At 29.7% G+C, this 20,183-nt stretch overlaps 4 protein-coding genes across 4 annotated transcripts; 2 read left to right on the top strand and 2 right to left on the bottom strand.

Moving 5' to 3' along the window:
• Positions 1-1,663: 1,663 nt before the first annotated feature.
• Positions 1,664-3,023, top strand: LOC132946459 (uncharacterized). The gene is made up of 2 exons (XM_061016466.1): positions 1,664-2,302; positions 2,793-3,023. The coding sequence occupies exons 1-2, from the start codon at positions 1,664-1,666 to the stop codon at positions 3,021-3,023; spliced, it is 870 nt and encodes a 289-aa protein (XP_060872449.1).
• Positions 3,024-6,968: 3,945 nt separating this feature from the next.
• Positions 6,969-7,387, bottom strand: LOC132946466 (uncharacterized). The gene is made up of 2 exons (XM_061016475.1): positions 7,222-7,387; positions 6,969-7,153 (listed from the first exon to the last, which is right to left on the bottom strand). Exons 1-2 carry the CDS (start codon positions 7,385-7,387, stop codon positions 6,969-6,971), a joined length of 351 nt encoding a protein of 116 aa, XP_060872458.1.
• Positions 7,388-8,552: 1,165 nt separating this feature from the next.
• Positions 8,553-9,272, top strand: LOC132946229 (uncharacterized). Its single transcript, XM_061016112.1, has 2 exons — positions 8,553-9,000; positions 9,103-9,272. The coding sequence occupies exons 1-2, from the start codon at positions 8,553-8,555 to the stop codon at positions 9,270-9,272; spliced, it is 618 nt and encodes a 205-aa protein (XP_060872095.1).
• Positions 9,273-15,575: 6,303 nt separating this feature from the next.
• LOC132946957 (large ribosomal subunit protein bL20m) lies at positions 15,576-20,047 on the bottom strand. Its single transcript, XM_061017082.1, has 5 exons — positions 19,890-20,047; positions 19,698-19,813; positions 19,392-19,502; positions 15,867-16,010; positions 15,576-15,772 (listed from the first exon to the last, which is right to left on the bottom strand). Exons 2-5 carry the CDS (start codon positions 19,782-19,784, stop codon positions 15,665-15,667), a joined length of 450 nt encoding a protein of 149 aa, XP_060873065.1. The 5' UTR covers positions 19,785-19,813; positions 19,890-20,047; the 3' UTR covers positions 15,576-15,664.
• Between the last annotated feature and the right edge of the window lie 136 nt (positions 20,048-20,183).

The raw sequence follows: 20,183 nt of genomic DNA, 5'->3' as shown, positions 1-20,183 counted from the left end.
ATCATTATCCTCAGGTGGACATTTTATAAATACAATGTACCTATATAAAAAAGGTCGGAAAAATGTAGCGCTAATCTGATACTTAAAGAAAATTAGAATAGTAAGTGCATTATTAAAATATTTTCTTAACTTTAACATACTTAAATTGTATAAAACAAAATAGTACAAAAGAATAGATGCAATATTGAGTATAGTATTTTACTACCTAAGCTTGTAGGTAATTAACACATAGTAAAAATATTTTTTTCTTAACTATTATAAATGTATAATAAATTATTTTGTTGCCGAAAATAGCTGTATGACTAAAAGTAATTTTCTGTTGATTAATTATTAAAATAGGGCACATATTATATAAATTGGGCACGGAGTGGCCGAGTGGACTAAGGCGTCGGTTTCAATGCGCATCGTCACCGGTTCGAACCTCGGTCACGGGCGGCACTTCTGCCTGGAGAGAGAGGCCGCCATCCCCCGACCGGCCATGGCAGATACCTACAGGTGCCCAAATCAAAAATTCTGCCAAAAAAACACACACACGTGTAAACACATCTACAGCGCCTTTCGTTGTGAAAGAAACATTAAGGCAAAGTTCAAAAACACTACAGAAAACGTACATTGCTTTATTCATATGCAGTATCAATATACAGTTCATCTAGCAGCTTTCCGCCGCTTCGTTGCATGTCAACGTATTCCAATATTATTCTATCTGCAAACGGGTATGTATTTTTAATTTTTATATTTTATGATTGTTATTAGAACCACTTATGAGTAACCTTGTATTGATTTTTTAAAATTTTTTACTCATAAATAAAAATTGTATTATGCGTTAAAATTGTATTAGTGGAAAAAAATTCAAACATTTCAAATGTCTATAAATAACTTGAAATGTTCCAGGGTATTTTGAACTATATTACCTATATTCTGTATAGAAAATGCTAAAATAAATATTTTAGCAGCATTCAGAAAGGATTCTTTCATACCTTGACTTCAAGTGTCTACAGTTATTTATTTTCGAATGACAAGAAAAAAAACCGATATAGCCAATAACTGATTGTTTTGAAAAGAACCTACTGGGAATTTTTACTTTATTTTGGTTTGTCCCGGTTATTTCAACCCCCCTTCCCACTCCAAGTAGCAAGATATATTATTGGTGTGCATATTTTATATAAATGTTAAATCCAGAAGATAAAAAATATTATTCCTTGACAGTATATAGTACCCACATCCATATAATAATAAGTAGGTTGGTTAGGTTTATTTTTTTACCCCAGGCACATATTGGTACAAATTGTTGTTACATTATGCGAGCCACAACATAGTAATAAATAACTATAGTATAATATTATATGATTTATTACATAGTAACTAAATATAATTTTTAAATTAGTGTGATTTTTAACCCTGACATTTTTTAAAATAGCTTAGTTCTGGTTGAGTATGGTTGAGAGAGCACGATTATTTTAGCGGTGAAATATATGTTTTTACTAGGCACATTAATAATTTTATCATCTAGCTAATATTTTAAATTATATAATAATATGTATACTATATATCTACCATGTTATAATATAATGTATTATCAATTACTTTTAGATGGCAACTAAACATCTGTAAATTCAACAAAATATTAGTTTTATTAAGTATACTCTACTAGAAATCAATAACTATGTTATGCGGCACTCAAGAAAAACCTTTACCAATATTCAAAAAAAAATGGAGAGCTTCTAAAAATTGTGATCGAACAACATTGCTGACTCTCCGCCGTCCAACAGCTGTATCAAAATTCAGAGATACTGTACCAATCCCCAATTATCCACCAATCAAAAACTCTCTTCCATCATGGAGATCCAGAAAATTGGACGAAAAAATTCCAATGTATCACGGAAACACTCCATCTGGTCCAATTGTCTTCCATAGAGGACCTATGGGAAAGAATCCTTTGCAAACTGATACTAAATTAAGTTTTATATTAAACGATCCGTATGAAATATCACACAAATATAACCCATTACACGATCCGCATTTAAAACACTGGGTAAATTCACCAATTAATCGAAAACTTCTTCAAAATCAAAGACTCATTACTGAAGACAACGATGTGATTTGTAGATTAAATGAATACAATGAGTACAGACGATTTTTATTCCGCGTACATAATGATGCAATAATGCATAAGCTAAAAGTTAAAGACGCAGAAAATGAAGATCGCCAAAAAATAACCATCGCCAATTTTAATCATAGAAAAGAATTATTAAAGAAATTAAAAATGTTGATGCCCGAGAAGCCAAAAAATAAACCACAAACTGTAAGTTCAGTGATAAGATTATCAATTATTAACTTTGAATCACCTGTATCGAGTTACTTCAAATAATTGGCAACATAAATCTATATTTTTCTATAATATTTAAATAGACATAAATCTCACTAAATTATTGAAGTGGTAGAAGTTAGGTAAGATACATTTTAGTAAAATTCAACTTTGTAATTTGTATAATATTTTCGTATCGTCACGGCCACATGCCTAACGTATTTTGTGTTACAATTTACAAATAATTTATTTAAATATTTTAACTTAATTCTCTTACATCTCGAAATATTTTGAGATTAAATTAAATGAGTATTTTTATTTAGTTTCCGTCAATAATTATTCAAAAGGTACGATGTAGTTTCTTTTCAAATGTTCGTAGTAACTTCGAAATAAATTTATTTAAATATAAATATTATTAAATGCAGGCATGTCTATTGAATACAATTATATATGATTATATATTTATACGTATTTAAATATTATATAGATGAAAAGTAAAAGAAATAGTGTTAAGCGCACATGTAAACCTTCAAATAAAGAAAGAAAACAACCATTTAAGAAAATTGAAACGTATACTGTCTTTGGACCAGGCCTGAGTGGTGTAATTGACCAAAACAAATACGAAGGTACCTTTATAAAAGGTTCCCCAGATGATTTCTATTTGTTGGGATTGTTTAATCATTTTTTTAAGCAACAAAAAACAAAATTTGAAACATAATAATTAATTATAAAATGTTATACTAAACATCTTACACCTTGAACATATTATAGATTTTACAATCTTAAAAGTACAAATAAAATTTTCAATCACTTCTAGAAAATAGAAATAGAAAAAAAGAATGAAAGTAGGTAACCACTCTGCTGTATAGTTGGTGTCGTATGTACCTCGTCATTGAGAAGTAAGTCTCTGTAACGTATGTGTTAAATTTGAATTAAATGATATAAATAAATAAAATTAAATAAATCATTGCAAGACATCTATTCTGAGCGAAGAGTCTATCAGCCTTATGTCCTATATTACTAAGTATATTTTACATTTTTATGATATTATCGCCATTACAGTAATTTATTTTACTATAAGTAATGCAGTAGGAAGGTTGAATTAATTTTTGCCGAAAACATTGCATTTCAAAATTTCCATTGTGTGTATAAAATTTATTTTTAAATTATGTGAGTATACAATAAAATTACTAAAATCGTTATTCCTATAAACATTTAACACTCATTTTTATAAATTTTTGAATTTATAAAAAAAATTTATAAAAAAAATAAAGATTTGCAAATTTTCTTGATTTTAACGAATTCTTTCAAAATGTGAACTTAAAATATTTATAAAAAAAATCAAGCATCTGCATCTTTAATATACTTTTAAATCACTATAATAACAACGTTTGAAGAACCTTGCATTACATTTTCATAGCGATTTTGATGCAATGAAGTATTTAAAATTTTTGAATATCAGTCCTCTCTACAAATTATGGCTAGTTTCCGCCTATGAAGGTCCTACACTCCTACCTCATTTCTCAATAGTTTCCGTCCAATATCGGTTATCTCAAATATCAAAAATATTTGAATAATATTGAAAAAAATGTAAATACAGGACTAATAATATAGGCAGGTACCTACTATTTAACATCGAATACATTTACTTATAGATATTGCTAAAGTCTTCAACACATGTGGATCAAGATAAACATCTAAATAAAACACAGGACATTGGTATTAGTGAGTATTGCTAAATCATCTATAGATATCACTTTTAAAATCTCACTTAGAAAAGAGAAAACAAGAGGTAAAAGTATATAAATGATTTTTATTGGTAATAGAAGAAATAATTGGTAGAAATAAGTATTTTTTTTTTTACATTTAAATGGTTACCATTATAGTTATCCGGCAGTCGAGGTAAAAGCATCCATCAAATCATCACGTTTATAGTTAATTATATCTCAATTTTTTTTTGTTTATCTAATCGATTGCAATTGATAACATATTGTATTAATTTTATGATATATACATTTTTAACACTTTTCTTAAGTTTGGTTTCACGTCTGTCTGTGATCAAATCTTGCGCGCTCGATTTGAGGCACTTTTTGAAGATGAAAAATTCTGAAAATTGGTATAGACCTTGGTCTTGGATGACAATACAATAATCCGTTGTCATTTTGGGACATGGACCAAAAAAAAAAAAAAGGATTGTCCCCACGACGTCGCCGTAATATCTCTCGCAGATATTGAACTTTCTCTCTTCCCCAAAAAAAACCGCAACCTCTTATAAATAAATCATAATCACCAGTAGTTTGATTCTTTTTGTTTCACAAACATATTTCTTAAACGTTTAATAAAAATATTTACTTTCAACTAAAAAGTAGAAAATAAAAAATAAAAAAAAAAATTTTAAAAACACACTTTTCCATAAAAACATTTAAAAAAAAATTTTAAAAATTGCACTAAAAAGACAAAAATAATTCTCTGTACTTAAAAATAATGAAAAATTTATTGATGAAAAATTTAAAAGTGTGTGGTGCTCATACACTTGACATATATTCCCAGTCACTATCTTATAAACATGATTGAACAAAGAAGTGTATGTGAGACTTTCCTTGGCTTTTAAATTTTTCATCAGTAAATTTTTCATTATTTTGCTCTTATACTTGACATATACTGCCAGTCACTATCTTATAAACAGGATTGAACAAAGAAGTGTATGTGAGACTTAGCTCGGCTTTTAATGTTTTGTATGATGCACCACACACTTTTAAATTTTTCATCAATAAATTTTTCATTATTTTTAAGTACAGAGAATTATTTTTGTCTTTTTAGTGCAATTTTTAAAATTTTTTTTTAAATGTTTTTATGGAAAAGTGTGTTTTTAAAATTTTTTTTTTTATTTTTTATTTACAAATATATTTATTAAAAATACAAATCTTTGGCCTTGGCAACGTCGGGTGGGACAGCTAGTAATATAATAAATTGTGAATAAATTGAAACTATATAATATGTTATGGCTTTATGAGTTAAGACTAAACCCAGGGAAAACTAAAATTAAATTATATAGCTCCGATGTTTATTTTTCTGTTCAAAGCAATAATAGTAAACACTCTAACTGTAAATAATCATTTGAAATAATTTTGTTAAATAACATAATGGAAAAATGTTTATTGCTATTCTTACTTACTGTTACACTTCCACTTCAGATCTTCAAATCATTAATTTAATAGGTTACTACTTACTATTATAATAACGTATTACAAATTATATTAGGTGAGTACATCAAAAATAAATTGAATGGTATACTTAAAATCTCGTAAAATTGAATAATATGATTAAGTGAATATGTCGTTAGTTTAAAAATAAAAATTTGGAAATAATAAGTATTGTTCGATACCAATAAATCGAAAAATCGAAAATGCCTTACAAATTATAGTTAAATGACAATAATTTATAATAAGTCTATTCACAAGCAACAATGTAAAATGTTTACTAATAAATTGCAATAATTTTGATACGTATAGGACATAGGCAGGTATTTTAGCAATGTATGAAAAATGTTTGAACATATAGTTATATTCAGGGGCGAATTGGCGAATTTTTTCGGCCCGGGAAATATGGATCAAACCGGCCCTGCACCGCAAATGTAACCCCCCCCCCCCCTATAATTAAAGTTATAACAGTTTTGAGTTAGTCAGATAAGGTGGTTTTTCAGACTGTCTTAACTTAAACTTTAGGTTCTGAGCGGAGCGATGAATGTATTGATTTTAGAATGATGTGTGTTTTTTTTTAAAATTTTTTTTTTGTGTCTGTCATCACCTTTTAGGTCAGTAAAAATACTTAGATTTTCATCAATAGTATCTTTTCTGATAGAAAAGTGAATCTAGTTGGAACTTTGGGGGGTTAATAGTAAAAAAATTCCGGTAGTTTTCAAAAGCGCCCTGAAAAACAAAAGAAAAATTAAGGAAGAACGGGAATTTTTACGCAAAATCTGTTTTTCGAGAAAATCGATTTTGGTTTTGGTGCAACTCTAAAACAAATGACTGTAATTACATGAAATTTCGACTGAATGTTTATATTAGCATTTTCTATACACCATAACATTTTAACTTATTTTGAGCCACTTTCAGTTTCCATTTTTTTAGTTTTTTTTCCTATAAATATCAATCAAATTTTATTTGTTGGTTGAAAAAGCTTGAAAATTTAATAGAAGACTTCTAGTATATTGCTTCAAAGGCAGATGAAAAAAATTAAAAATCCAGTCACAATTTTTTTATAAGCATTTAAAGTTCAAATATTGATAAAATAAGTAAAAATGACGGAAATTTACAAATTATTTTGAGTTAGAAATTCATAAAAAATGTTCTTTTTTAATCTAAGATTTGAAAATGTAAAACAAGATTCCTCATAAGTTTTCCTACCTTTATCGAAATGTCATGTAATCGAAATATGTTATGGTCGAAAAATATATATTTGTGTTAATTATTTAAAAAAAAAACATAAATTATAATATAAAATTAACTAAAGTAGGTATTATAAGGTAAAAGAAAGTTGTAATAAAATATTAAAATAATTGGTAGGTATATATACTAGTATAACTTATATAAGTATTAGTTTAGTATAAATAATATAATAAAGTGAGTAATTAAAATTTTAAATTTTGTGCTATTCCTCTTTAATACTCTAGTAAATCATAACCTGGATCAGCTAAGAATCTTTGTTGCACTTCTTTTAAACGTATATTGTGGGATTGGACTTGAATTTTCATTTTTTTATTACTGCGCCCATAAAGTAGCATCTCAATTACTGCTTCAGTTTCGTTCTGAGTAGATTGTAAGGTTTTGATTAATGTATGCAGTCCTACGATATACAATAATAAAATTAATAATTTAAATAATGATAAATAATAATATTCATTTCAGACAAACCCGGATGTGGCGATATTAATCTATTTAATTTTCTATGCCAGGATTCTGCCGTATTTGTCGTCCTGGGTAATCCTGATGATAACCTTTCAGCTACAGACCATAATTCTGGAGGGAAAAGTGGAGGCGTGTAAGCTGGTTCTCTTCTTGGTCTTCCTCTTGTTTTCATAACTTATCTACCAATTATATATGAATGTTCAAAGTATTTTAATAGACTACGATATACCTATACTACGATATATCTACATACGGGCTAGGTACATCTATAAAAATATTAGATAAAGTAATCGAAAAGCTATCATTATCTTTACTTCGATTATCAAATTTTTTCATTCTGTTCATTGTATTTTTTTATTATCTGTAATTTTCGTTTTACTAATAAGTAGGTAAGGCAGGACCGTCCCTAGGGCAGGGCGAGCGGGGCCCACGCCCCGGGCCTCGCGCTCTCACCACAATTGGACAGGTCCCGCTTTCATAGATACAATAAAAGGTCAAGTTGATGAGCAAAAAAAAAAGTGCATATCATATTTTTTTTTCATGTACAATATTGTTGAATGGAACAATAAAATGTTATTTATAGTATTTATATTTTATAATATTATTTAATTTTTTTTTTATTTAATACATATTAGACCCGTATACGCTGGTATGGTATTTGTATACAATATTAATATGTAATTCACTTGCATTCTATTTTTGGCGGTGGTGTAGTTCCCTGAAAAATTAACGACGTCGCCTCGTCGCTGCGGCCGGCTCGACAGCCTGTGAAATCCCCTCTACACAGTCGCTAACTATCGACAATTACCGATAATTACCATCTCCAGTCGATACTCGATGCCGTAGTTAGTAATAGACAAAGTTATGTTCGGTTGGGTATTTTATTATAAAGGTGTTTTATGCCCATTACCCATACATTTATTTACCAAGTGTAAATTCCACTGGACACTGGTATCCACAATATAAAATAAATACATTAAAAGTACCTACACATAGTTCGTCAAAAATAGTAACAATATTGTGATATTTTCATACAAGTGACATATTAAATAAATTATACAATTAATATTCTACATTTTCTGCCCCAACTTGAGGTATAATATTATTATATCAATAATGGTCTTTAGAAAAATTAACGCGCTCGAAATTCTAATGCTGCGGGCCGACGAGAACGATAAACATATTACTGGCCGGCTAGTAGTAATACACGTCGTCGTCGTCTGGGAGATTTTCTCGGAGATCGGTCTCTATGTTGGACGATTTGTATTTAGCTCATTAGCAATTCTCGATTAAATCCCAACGTACACGTATACATATTATCTTCGCTCAAACAAAAGATGGCAACTAACTATTATAACATCGACGCTGTAAACGTCATATTGCTTGAAATCTTAGAAGACTTTGTTGTAAACATTATGGATGGCACTCACGCTGATGAAACAGACGAATATCTCGTGGGTTTAGTCACCCTTCTTCTGTCTGCCATTGATTCGGGCGCTACTACTGCGAGTGGCGATGATCAGACCCCGGAGTCGGAGCCTGAAGGACAAAATCCGATTCTTGGAGGCGCAGATGGACAGGAGTTCGACGAAGACGCCGAGGAGTCCGTCTCCTTGCACGGTGATGGATTGCCGAGCGGCGATGCGCTGTCATCTGCAGCAGAGTCGGAGCTTGCTCCGATCCCAGAGGCAGCACCGCTCGGCAACAACAACACTGTCCAGGAAGACGACAATTCGAAAATTTCGGAAACAGAAGAGGACCATTCCGTTTTGTTGGCGAGCAGCTGTACGTCGTCGTGTGGGGACGCGCCGTCCTCGGAGTCGGGGCCTGTCAATCCCACTCCGACTCCTGAGGGCGGACCACTCGACGACGTTTTGCGTACAGAAGACGTGTTGGATGAGAAAATTGAGCCGGCCAGGGGTATAGTTGTAAAAAATAGTCTTGGTGAGCTGGTCGGTTGGCTGGACCCGGCGGCAGCACCCGGAAAAATCGATCCACATCGTACGAGGTGGAAAAGCGTGAGACGCTTTTTCCGGGCTCTGTGCTGCTGCCGATGAGAACCCGTCCGCAGCTCACCCCTTGGCCGTAGACGACGGGCGGGATGACGGCGACACAGAGGAGGGGAGGATGTGAGAAAGAGCACGGACGGTGCGCGGCGGTAAGTCACCCACGCACGTTCTCCGGTCACCCGCGGCGCGACGGGTTGTTCGCGGGCGTAGCGCGCTCGGTCGTCTTTGACGCGCGAGACCCTCTGGCGGCTCGGCGAGCGCCCGGCTGCAGTTACGGTCACGTGGAGCGGCGGCGGCGACGGACGGCGGCGACGACACGGCGGCTAGTAGTAGAGGTACCGGCGCGGGCAACGATTCCGCCCCGACGGTACACCGACGGTGACGACGGCGATGGCGACTCGGTACGACGGCAGCGGCGGAGACCTTGGCACGGGGTAAGTGGTATGGAGATTTGCGTGCTAGGAACACGGGGACGTCAGCGCCGCCGGATCCAAGGAAACTTAACGGTTTCAGGGTCTGGCGGCGCGCGACTTCACCGCGGCGGCGGCGGAACGAAGAAGCGGCCGAAGGGACAACGCCAGGGCGAAAATTACCGAGAGTTGGAGCGGTCCGCTGACTCTCGCCTTTTCGCCCCGCGGTAATCCCACATTGGCCGCTTCGCTCGTCCCCGCCGGTTCCGCAGCACAAAATCTCGATTCGCTCGCTCCGTGTCTTGGTCTTCGCCGTCCGTCGGCAGAGTCGTCGCGCCGTCGACCGTCAACGCGCACAACATCGCGCACTATAGCCGCCGTTCGTCGTCGACATCCGTGGTCGCTCCGCGGCCGTATCGGTTTGGCCTCGCCGGCTGGGCAAGGTCGTCAAGCGTCCGAGCAAACGCGCCCGCGACATACTCGGCAACCCGCGGGACAGGTCGTGAGAACGTGCAGAGGTGACCAGTGGCCAATAACATATTGCATATATCAGCACCAAAATTCGCCATCTTGCATCCTCTCCCCCTTGTTGATTGTGTCCTGACCTCCTGCCCGACGTATTTTTTTTTTCCTTTTTTTCCTTTAAATTATTTCAAATTGTCTAATTGTTCATATCATATTGTAAATTTCGATTTTTTTTTTCTTATTCTCGGCCCTTTTTTAATATATTATTGATAGCCAATGTGCTATTTTTTTTCAACCAAAATGCAATTTCTGTTTTGAAAAATATTGTTTCTACATTTTTGTATTATTTTTTGTTTTTGTTATTAATAAATAAATTTTGTGAAAACAAAAAAATATTGTTTCTTTTTTTTTCGTTTTGTCGAGTGTAATCATTTGTTACAGATTTAACGACTAAAAAATCGTTAGAATATATAACTTAAATAAAAAAATTCGTTAGTTAATTATACAGAGTATAAACGTAGTATAAACGCTACACGGATATTATAATATGTACCAAGAAATATTTAAGCCATCAAACACTAAAGGCGACGAAAACTGTTGAATAAATCATAAAATAACGCATTACACCGCGGCGGGAACGACATGGACAGTTGTCCATAAACTATAGGTACTATACGAAGGTTCTAAATAACAATATGTATTTAACAGTATATAGTTAATACAAAATAATTTTAAAAAAGGTGGATAAGTGGATGTCGCTCTGCTGTACAGTATGTTACAAGTGGGTCACTGTAATGGATGGTGTTAAATTCGAATTTTTTTAAATATGTTTCAGGTGAATAGCATTATCTTAATGCAAATGTAAATTCAAATTCAATCAACATTTTTATTATTTTTTTTTTTTTTTTTAAATAAACACTTTTTTGTACTAATGTTTAATATCCTGTACCCAAAATTAATATAAATATAAAAATTAAATTAAAAACCATTTTTAGTAAATTTTATACTATAATTTTTGGCATTTTATATTCCTTTTTTTTTGCATTTTAAGTGCATATTTTATTGCATATTTTTGACATTTTTAATGCATTTTTTAAGGTTTTTTAGAGCATTAAATTCACAGCCCTAGTAATAGTAATAATAGCAATAGGTAATCTACTGGTTACTGGCTACTGCATACCACGTACGACGTTAATAATAAGTAATATTAACTAATAAGCCATCATTATATTCTATTGAACTTTTGAACTGGTAAATAATATAATAATATTAAATATAAAATCAAAAATGTCAAGGCCACGAGACAAGTTCCGAAAATATTTATCTAGTAGTGAAAAATTAAAAAAAAAAAATACAAATTGAAGAAAACATAAACTCCATTCGTGGTTCGTTAGTAAAGTTTTTGAATAAACCGAAAATTTTATCCGATGATTCCGATGTTACGACACAATTACATGTAAGTAGTACTTATAAATTTATAATAACGCACTTATTATATTTATATTTTATACATTTAATTGATGTAATTTTTACTACCTACCAATATTAGCTGAATACTATGCCCGTAACTACTGCTTCAGCAGAACGATCGTTTTCAAAGCTGAAATTAATAAAAAAAACTATCTCCGAAGCACGTTGTCACAAGAAAAAGTCACCAACTTAGCTATAATCTCTATCGAAAAAGAAATTGCTGACCAATTAAAATATGATGATATTATTGATACATTTGCGGATATAAAGAGCAGAAAAGTTAATTTTTAATATATTTTTATATTGTACCTATTGCTATATTTTATATTTGTTGTCTTATTTTGTCAATATTTTTTTGATAATTTTTATTTATTACATTAAGTTTGATTATATGACATGGTACGTTATTAGTTAATTTACTTATTCATGTTGTTGTAGGTGCAAGGTACTATATTTGTTAAGATTATTTGCGCACATTTGAGTTTCAAATTTGGGGAGTATAGATCCCATATGCGATATGCAACTGACGTGCGATAATGGCATTTTAGGCATTTTAGGACCCGCCAATTTACCCTGCCCCAGGCCCCGCGAATCGTTGGGACGGCCCTGAGGTAAGGTACCTGTTTGAAAATTTTAAAATAGGTATCACTGAGTTTTTGATCTAAAAATTAGTTAAAACGGATAGATAAGGTGGATAATACGGATGTCTATATCTGCCCATGTTTCATATTGTGTAAGACATCTTTTATTTTTACCCAAAGATATTTTTTTTAAATTTATTTAAAGTATATTCTAGTCTATCCCCCCCACACCTTCCCAATACCATATTTTTATATAGCCATCATCATGATTATTAGGTACACTGTGTTGTCTGCATAATATTATACTCATAATACACGATTGTCGTGTAGCCCGGTGTAAGTACTATTATTATACTACACGTAATATATATATATTATAATAATTTAATATATTATCATAACATTAAGCAGTAATATAGTATTCATAATACACATTTTTTTTAAAACATTTATTAGAAATATTCAATCTATAAAATGTATTTTCAATAGGAATAAGTGATTATATATAATTAGTTATAAGCACGAAAGAATACATTTAAGGGACGGTAATACTTATGTACCTTCCTACCTATCAGTGGTATAAATGAAAATCTATAACGACACACCTATCATTACAAGCTATTATTTTTTGAACGTCATTATTTCAAAATCATCGAATAAAATAATATTATTTACACGATGAGTCCAAAACAGATGTACACGTATTATGATTTATGAATATTGAATAGGTATAGGTACCTATTTTACGATGATATTATAATCACGTGGAAATAATGGGATTAAGTTCAATGGAAATGAGAGATTTTTTTAAGGATTCGTCAATGAATCAAATATAATATTTGTGAATGACAAAAATGAATTTATTGAATTATTAATATTACCTATAGGTATATATAATAATATATTAATATATTATATAACTTAAAATTTATGCAGAAACACGTTTGTGTGTAATGTATAACAATAACCCGTTGTATAGCAAAATTATATGTATTATATAATATGTATAATGTATAAATTATACTCGCTAAAACTCAAACAATAAATTAATTAATATTGTAATTTATTTTATTTACCTATGTTATTTACCAGGATTTTCGTTTGATACCTACGGTAAAAATGTCTGACTTAATAATAACGAGTTTAAAACAATTATTACACTAATACTTTAATATTTCAACGAAAACCTTTTAGCATTATAATTTCATTATAATGCGCTCCCTTTTGTACTGGGGACATGCACATAATTTAGTAATAGCGTATGATTGTGAAGTAAAAATATAACTATTGTACAGTTATACAGTGGGTATAAAAAAATAAAATGTAGAATCTACATTTTAATGTGTCACGACGATGCATAATAATGTTTTAAATACCTATACATTATGTAGGTATACCATACCTTTCAGGAAGTACCTACCTACCCCTACTGTGTTCAAAGTTTGAGGGGATTTTTACGTTTTTATAAAATGCCCTTCAATTTCAATATAAATAACTTTTTATCAACTGTTTTATCGAACAGTTCTAAGTTTTTTTGTAGTCTATAATATTTGAGTGTTTCACGCGTGTAAGGTTGTAGGTATCTATGGTATTTGACCCATTCGGTCATACAATAATAAATATGTGTAGTGTGTACCTAACATTGAAGTTATTCAAATGCTAATATTGTACTTTTTAAGATAGCTATACCCGACTGGCTAACTAAATAAGTAGGTACTATTACATACTTTTTCATATTTATTTGATAAATATATGATGTGAAGTATAATTATGAAGTCTTTTACTTATATAATTTTAAGTCCGTTTTTTACAGCCACACATATTATATTATTATATCAATAAATCGTACGCAAACATCTCTTCGTCGGCGCTTTAGCTATACGTTCCAACGAGTGGATCGCCAGTGTAACTACGCAACTTCGTTTACCTACTCTCAAGTAGCTATAGGATTTTATTATTTATTTTTTGAAGGAGTGGGCGGGGAGTCCAAATAATTTTCAATACAATTTTTATTTTTATTTTTTTACATGATTGATATTATAGAAAACCTTTTATTTTTAATAATTATAATACAATGCAATCTAATTATTTTTTAACTAATATAACGTCTATAATGACATATTGGAGGATATGCTATGTATCTGCCGAACAAAATTATTTCTTTTTCATCCTAATATAATTTGCCATCTGTTATCCACATAAATCATAACCTTATAGGTTATAATCTTATACGTGAATATTCTATTATTATCCACATAATCTAAAAGTTGTAGCCGCATAGGTGAATGATCTACCAAAATCCCAAGCTATTGTTATCGTACAGCAATTTTCCATTTAAAGCTAGTTAGATAGATAGGACCCTACATTTATGAATTAATATGATTAATACCTATTGGTCAGTTTCCGTCACTATAAAGCCATTATTTCTACTTATTACAGTAGGTACCTACGTCCTACTTATGTTAGGTTAGGTTCACTGTTCTCTATAGTACTTTTTATTTGGGCCTCACATAATCTATAGTTCCAATAACCAAAATATCCATAGTAAATTATTATGTCTGGATGTATGAGAATATATTTTTAGCCAATTTCTAATGTTAATATAATACAATGTAAAATATGATCATTCTATAAGTAGCCAGTAGGGTTATGTATTATGACTTATGAGCATTTTTAAATATTAACATTTTACATACCTACTCATAACTTGCTTAAAAACAAACAATACTTAATCTTTAAGTTCAATAATGGGTCAATTATGCATTTCTTATATTTAAACTATCAACATAGAAGTGAGTTTGCTTAATGTAAATTTTTCAATTTTTTTGTATGTTTTAGTATGACGACAACCCACATGGTACAACATGGGTACAACCCCTTAGGATGAATACATTATTTAGTTTATATTAATTAAATTCTAAATTAAACTGCTTGTAAATGTAAATAATAAAACATTGTAAAACATTATTATTTTTACTTCATACATTTAGATTATACTTGTGAATTTGTATTGTTAAATTGGTTATTCACATGTTATTATTTTAATTTGCAACACTATTAACTATATATAATTATAAAATATCAAATATCCAAGTGTTAACCTATGAGACTATTCAGACTTATTGTTTTTAAAGAAAACCAAACAATTTACATAATATCTAATAACAATAATATTTTAATGTAAAAATATATAATGACAGAAAACTATTAATTAAACGATTGAATTTGTTTATTACTCAACCTAGTTAAATATTTTGAAGCCATTTATTGTTAATTTGTTCTGTAGATAAATTTAATGATTCAAAATAATTTTGGGTCTTGTATTTTATCATATATTCTAAAAAAAATTTATTTGTTTTCGGAACAACAGATAATAAGTCATGGGATATATTAATACAGATAATAATTAATTTAATAAGGTTAGGTAGGTTTTTTACAAATAACATTTATTTCTATTTCTACAAAATTATTTAAGGTTTTATGATTCATTTAAAAAAAAATATATAAAACAAAATTATTTCTTCAATAAACCTCTTGTGACTACATTTGATGGCTTGTCATATTTTTCAGTACCTGGTAAGTTATAATCAATCGCTACAGACTTTGCTAGATCAGACAGTGCCTAAAAAAAGAAATTTTTAATTATTAAAATAGTAAAAATAAACTATAAGAAGTAGTTAAAAGAAATTATTGTATACAAAATAAGTTATGCTTACTTTAAAAGAGTTAGGTTCCCAAATAGCTAAATCAGCTAAAACTTTCTTGTTCAAGTGTATGTCACATCTCGATAAACTATCCTTGAAATTATTTATTTCAACCCCGTGTTCTTCACACCCAGCTTTAATGCGAGTGTTCCATAACTAAAATATTAAATGTAAAATTAAATTTTAAACAATTAAAATATTTCTTTACAAAATATTAGTTTTGATTAATTTTAAATATTATAGGTACCTTTTTGGCTTTTTCACAACTACATAAATTGATATAGATACCTACATTTTTGTTATGCAATTAACTAATCCCCCACATAAATAGATAGAGAACTATCAAAACCTAGCGTTTGATACACACAGGTCATTACATTTTCACAGAAAATAATTAAGAACTATTATACATCTCATATTCAGATAGTATCAATCAGTACATGGTTATTTGACTGTTGCAAACATTTATTTTTAAATTATTTGAATAATGAAATATTATTTATACAAGAGCTTAGAATCTTCCTAAACATTGTATAATGTATAATGTATAACTTACTAAAGTGAACTTATTTGTTAATACTTATTACAAATATTTTGCAAGTATGATACAATATAAATAAGAGTATATTACTATTATCAGTGGCAATGTGTCATAGGAGACAATGATATAACATAATATGTATTACACTCGCTTAGAATACAGACAAATAATAATTTAAATAATAAATTTAATAAAATCACACAATATCAAACATGTTTCTTGCTATTAAATTTAAATGTTTTTAGTTTTAACTTTTAACTATATAAATATAATACCTAATTATTACAATATCATAATATTTTTAGGGAAAAAAAATAATAATATAAGTACAAAAAGTTTCATTATTTATTTATTTTTGTTATCATTTTGCAACAACAAAGAAAAGAATTTATTTTGTTGATAAATGTAGGTTAGAATTCTTAGACATCTACATAAAAAAATTTACTTTTAGATTATCAATATATATATTATAAAAATGAATGTTTGTTTGTTTGTTTGTTCGTCCTCTGTAAACTCAAAAACTACTGGCTTCCTTAAAAAAAAGAATTTGTTCCTTTGTCATTCCTTTGGAAAATGAACGAGTTCCTTATTTAGTTCCAAATAAAATAAAAATTCTTATTTAATCACCTATGTTTTTTTTCATATGTATGTACTTCTTTAATTTTTAATTATAATGTATAACTAACTACAAGTATAGGTACATATTTTATAATTCTATTTTGAGATACTCGATGACAATCACTAATTAGCTATATACATTATACACATTAAAAAAAAAATCTTAATTTCAATTATTTACATAATTATCTGTGTAAATTATTGGAACTAGAAAGGAACGAACAATTTTGTTATTTTTCCTTGAAACAAAGAACTAGTTCATTTCCTCGTTCTTTTTTTATAAAAAGGAATTCGTCCATCGTTCTTTAAAAAGAAATTCATTCCAGGAATCCGTTCCTTTTGGAACTCGTTCCTTCCAAACACTGAATAATATTACTATTTTAACTTTTAGTATATTCCTATAAATACCAATTTCAATAGCTTGATAATTTAGTCTATTTTATTTGAATTTATTTAATGTTAATAATACATGATAACAATGTGGAAATATTGTTTATTATTATTAATATTCACTGATTGTATCTAAGAAGTAAGGAGTGTTTTTGTAAAATATTATTTCTAATTTAGTTCATTTATATACTTACTTATATTTACTTAAAACTTTAAAAGTTCCATTTAATTAATTAAACAATCAAGCATGTTTTTCACTTTAATTAATTTAAGTAAAATTATTAAATACCAATTATATACAAGTAGAGTTGTAGTAGTTTTCCTAATTTATGATAAGAATGGTATTATAGTTAATTTGCTAATTAATTTAAGTAAAATTATTAAATACCAATTATATACAAGTGGAGTTGTAGTAGTTTTCCTAATTTATGATAAGAATGGTATTATAGTTAATTTGCTAATTAATTTAGCAAATAGGATCATTAATTAAGAAAATGTCTTCAGCATCAATACTAATAACTACGGTTATTCCTATTCAAGTCTGATTGTCAATATTTTTTTTTATTACTCTGTTACTAAATAAAACTTGAAACCACTTGTTGTTTTTTTTTTGTGAAATTTCAAACATTACAATTTAATGGAACATAATATTCATATTTCAATTATTTAGAGAATATGAGAATATTTTTTTAAAATTAATTGGGCTGATTTTCAAGGTTATTTTGTAGACAAATGTCAAAATAGTTTTATACTGTTGTTTTAATTTTCTTTATTCATAATAAATTCAAGTTAGATACTGTATTCCAATAAAAGTTACAACTTATGGTTAAATACAACTATTATATTTCATTATTTTACTTTTAAAGTTAAAAGTTAAAACAAAGCTAATTGACAAAATACTATATTATTATTTATTAGTTTAAGATACTTTTAAAAAGTAATTTTATGTTATAGATACCTGGTTATTGTACACTACTACAGTCAATATCATATAATGTAGTTTAGTTTAAACTACCCACTACCGCCTGACACACACTGTCTATAATTATTTTATGAAAAAGATTTAAACCTTTATAATTATATTTATTTGGAGATTTATTGAAAAACTAATAATTTGTATTTTTTCTCTTTTTCATTACACATTGGTATCATAAAGTAAATAATACATCAGCATTTATGAAAAATCAACTAAACTTTTTTGCTTAAGAGGATGTGTTGTCTCTGTCTATAACACCTGTAACATAGGAAATCTATATATCGGATTCTTAATACAGTTTATTTATAGATAATACTTATGCAAAATTATTGATCATCAAATTTGTAGAAGAAATACAAAAAGTGATCAAACAATGAGTTTTTTCTTTATATTTTTATTTTGATATGTGTTATAAATACTTAAGTATTAAAATTATTTATTTTTTTCAAATTCAAAATATTACATGTTGGCACTGCTTTAACTGCATGCATTCAGAGAGTGGTGACTGGCTGGTTTTGAATGCATACAATCACAGCGCTGCTGTGTAGTGCCTACATGCAATATCTATGAAACAAAACATATTTTATGATCAGTTACATTTTTAGGAGGGGTTCCAATTTGGATTAGACCTTAGAGCTCCCAAGTTACACTATTAAGTATAAGATGCATTTTAAACAAAATATTTATTTAAAAAAAAATTAATGTTGGGCATTCACTAGGTAGAATATATATCATATAATAGATATACACAACAACCAGATAATCGTCTTTGTACTACAGTTGTGACTAATGTTGAAATTGTCTGCCATTTATAAAGCAGGCAATGTTTACATTTATTTTACATTTATTTATATACATATATATTTATCTATACATATATGCTGTGATGATATTATTTTGTAAACATTGCCTGCTTTGTAAATGGCAACTGACTTCGATGACAAGAAGGAGACAGCTATCTAGTTGCCCTACAATAGGTATACTACTATACTGTACTTGTTTTATTACTTACATCAATCATATCACTTTTACGCACGGTCCGTCCAATTGTAGCAAATTGAAGAGCACGGTGAACCGCCTTAATAGCAATAGAATAGCAATTTCTTCGACGACCGGAAAAGTGCTAAACATAATATATTATGTGAAATACAATACTTACAGGGGAAAGGGGGTCTATTATTTAAAGTAAAATCCATTTAATTAGACTCAAGTGGGATTTGTGTGAGTTATTCATAAAATCATAAGAACATAAATTCATAACACCCATGGACACGAATATGTAATTTAAAGAATAAAGATATCTAAAAATATTATTTACAGCAGCAATTTTGAAAATTTTCCTTTTCCTCCAAAACTCATCTGGGCCTCTACTTCTCACCATCATGATTGCCGTTGTAAAAACCATTGTAAATTACAAACAAATTCCACGAGTACCTATTAAAAATAATATTAGATTTAACAAATACAATTTTTTTAAATTCTCTATTAATGTATCTTGATTTTAACTAACTTTATGATTATAACTTTGTCGTCTTTACTATTTATCAGTGGCAACCAGCCGGCGAAATGCAGAATGCAGATTTTACTGATTAGAAATTTTGATTTTAAATGAAAATTGAAAACCACGAATTAGTAATATTAAATTAAGCCACACGTACCTGATAAAAATATCAGTTATCATATTAGTCAATTTTTAACAATCTCCGTATTCCGTGCATGTGGTTAAGCCGTTACCACAATATACCAAACAGTTGAAAATGGATAACTTTGGTAGCTAAAATATGGTGGGAGTGCGTTTCTTTGA

This window comes from Metopolophium dirhodum, chromosome 6 (genome assembly GCF_019925205.1).
Source record: "Metopolophium dirhodum isolate CAU chromosome 6, ASM1992520v1, whole genome shotgun sequence".
NCBI lineage: Eukaryota > Metazoa > Arthropoda > Insecta > Hemiptera > Aphididae > Metopolophium > Metopolophium dirhodum.
Note: the sequence above shows the minus strand (reverse complement) of the source record. Positions and strands in the feature narration are given on the sequence as shown.

Excerpts from the sequence above, each read along its gene's own strand:
- LOC132946459 (XM_061016466.1), top strand. The coding sequence starts at position 1,664 with ATGTTATGCGGCACTCAAGAAAAACCTTTACCAATATTCAAAAAAAAA. Across the intron at positions 2,303-2,792 it reads CAAAAAATAAACCACAAACT|ATGAAAAGTAAAAGAAATAG; the intron begins GTAAGTTCAGTG and ends AATATTATATAG.
- LOC132946466 (XM_061016475.1), bottom strand. The coding sequence starts at position 7,387 with ATGAAAACAAGAGGAAGACCAAGAAGAGAACCAGCTTACACGCCTCCA. Across the intron at positions 7,154-7,221 it reads ATTAATATCGCCACATCCGG|GACTGCATACATTAATCAAA; the intron begins GTTTGTCTGAAA and ends TGTATATCGTAG.
- LOC132946229 (XM_061016112.1), top strand. The coding sequence starts at position 8,553 with ATGGCAACTAACTATTATAACATCGACGCTGTAAACGTCATATTGCTT. Across the intron at positions 9,001-9,102 it reads CGTTTTGTTGGCGAGCAGCT|ACGTGTTGGATGAGAAAATT; the intron begins GTACGTCGTCGT and ends TGCGTACAGAAG.
- LOC132946957 (XM_061017082.1), bottom strand. The coding sequence starts at position 19,784 with ATGGTTTTTACAACGGCAATCATGATGGTGAGAAGTAGAGGCCCAGAT. Across the intron at positions 19,503-19,697 it reads AAATTTTCAAAATTGCTGCT|CACTTTTCCGGTCGTCGAAG; the intron begins GTAAATAATATT and ends TATTATGTTTAG. Across the intron at positions 15,773-15,866 it reads GGGAACCTAACTCTTTTAAA|GCACTGTCTGATCTAGCAAA; the intron begins GTAAGCATAACT and ends TTCTTTTTTTAG.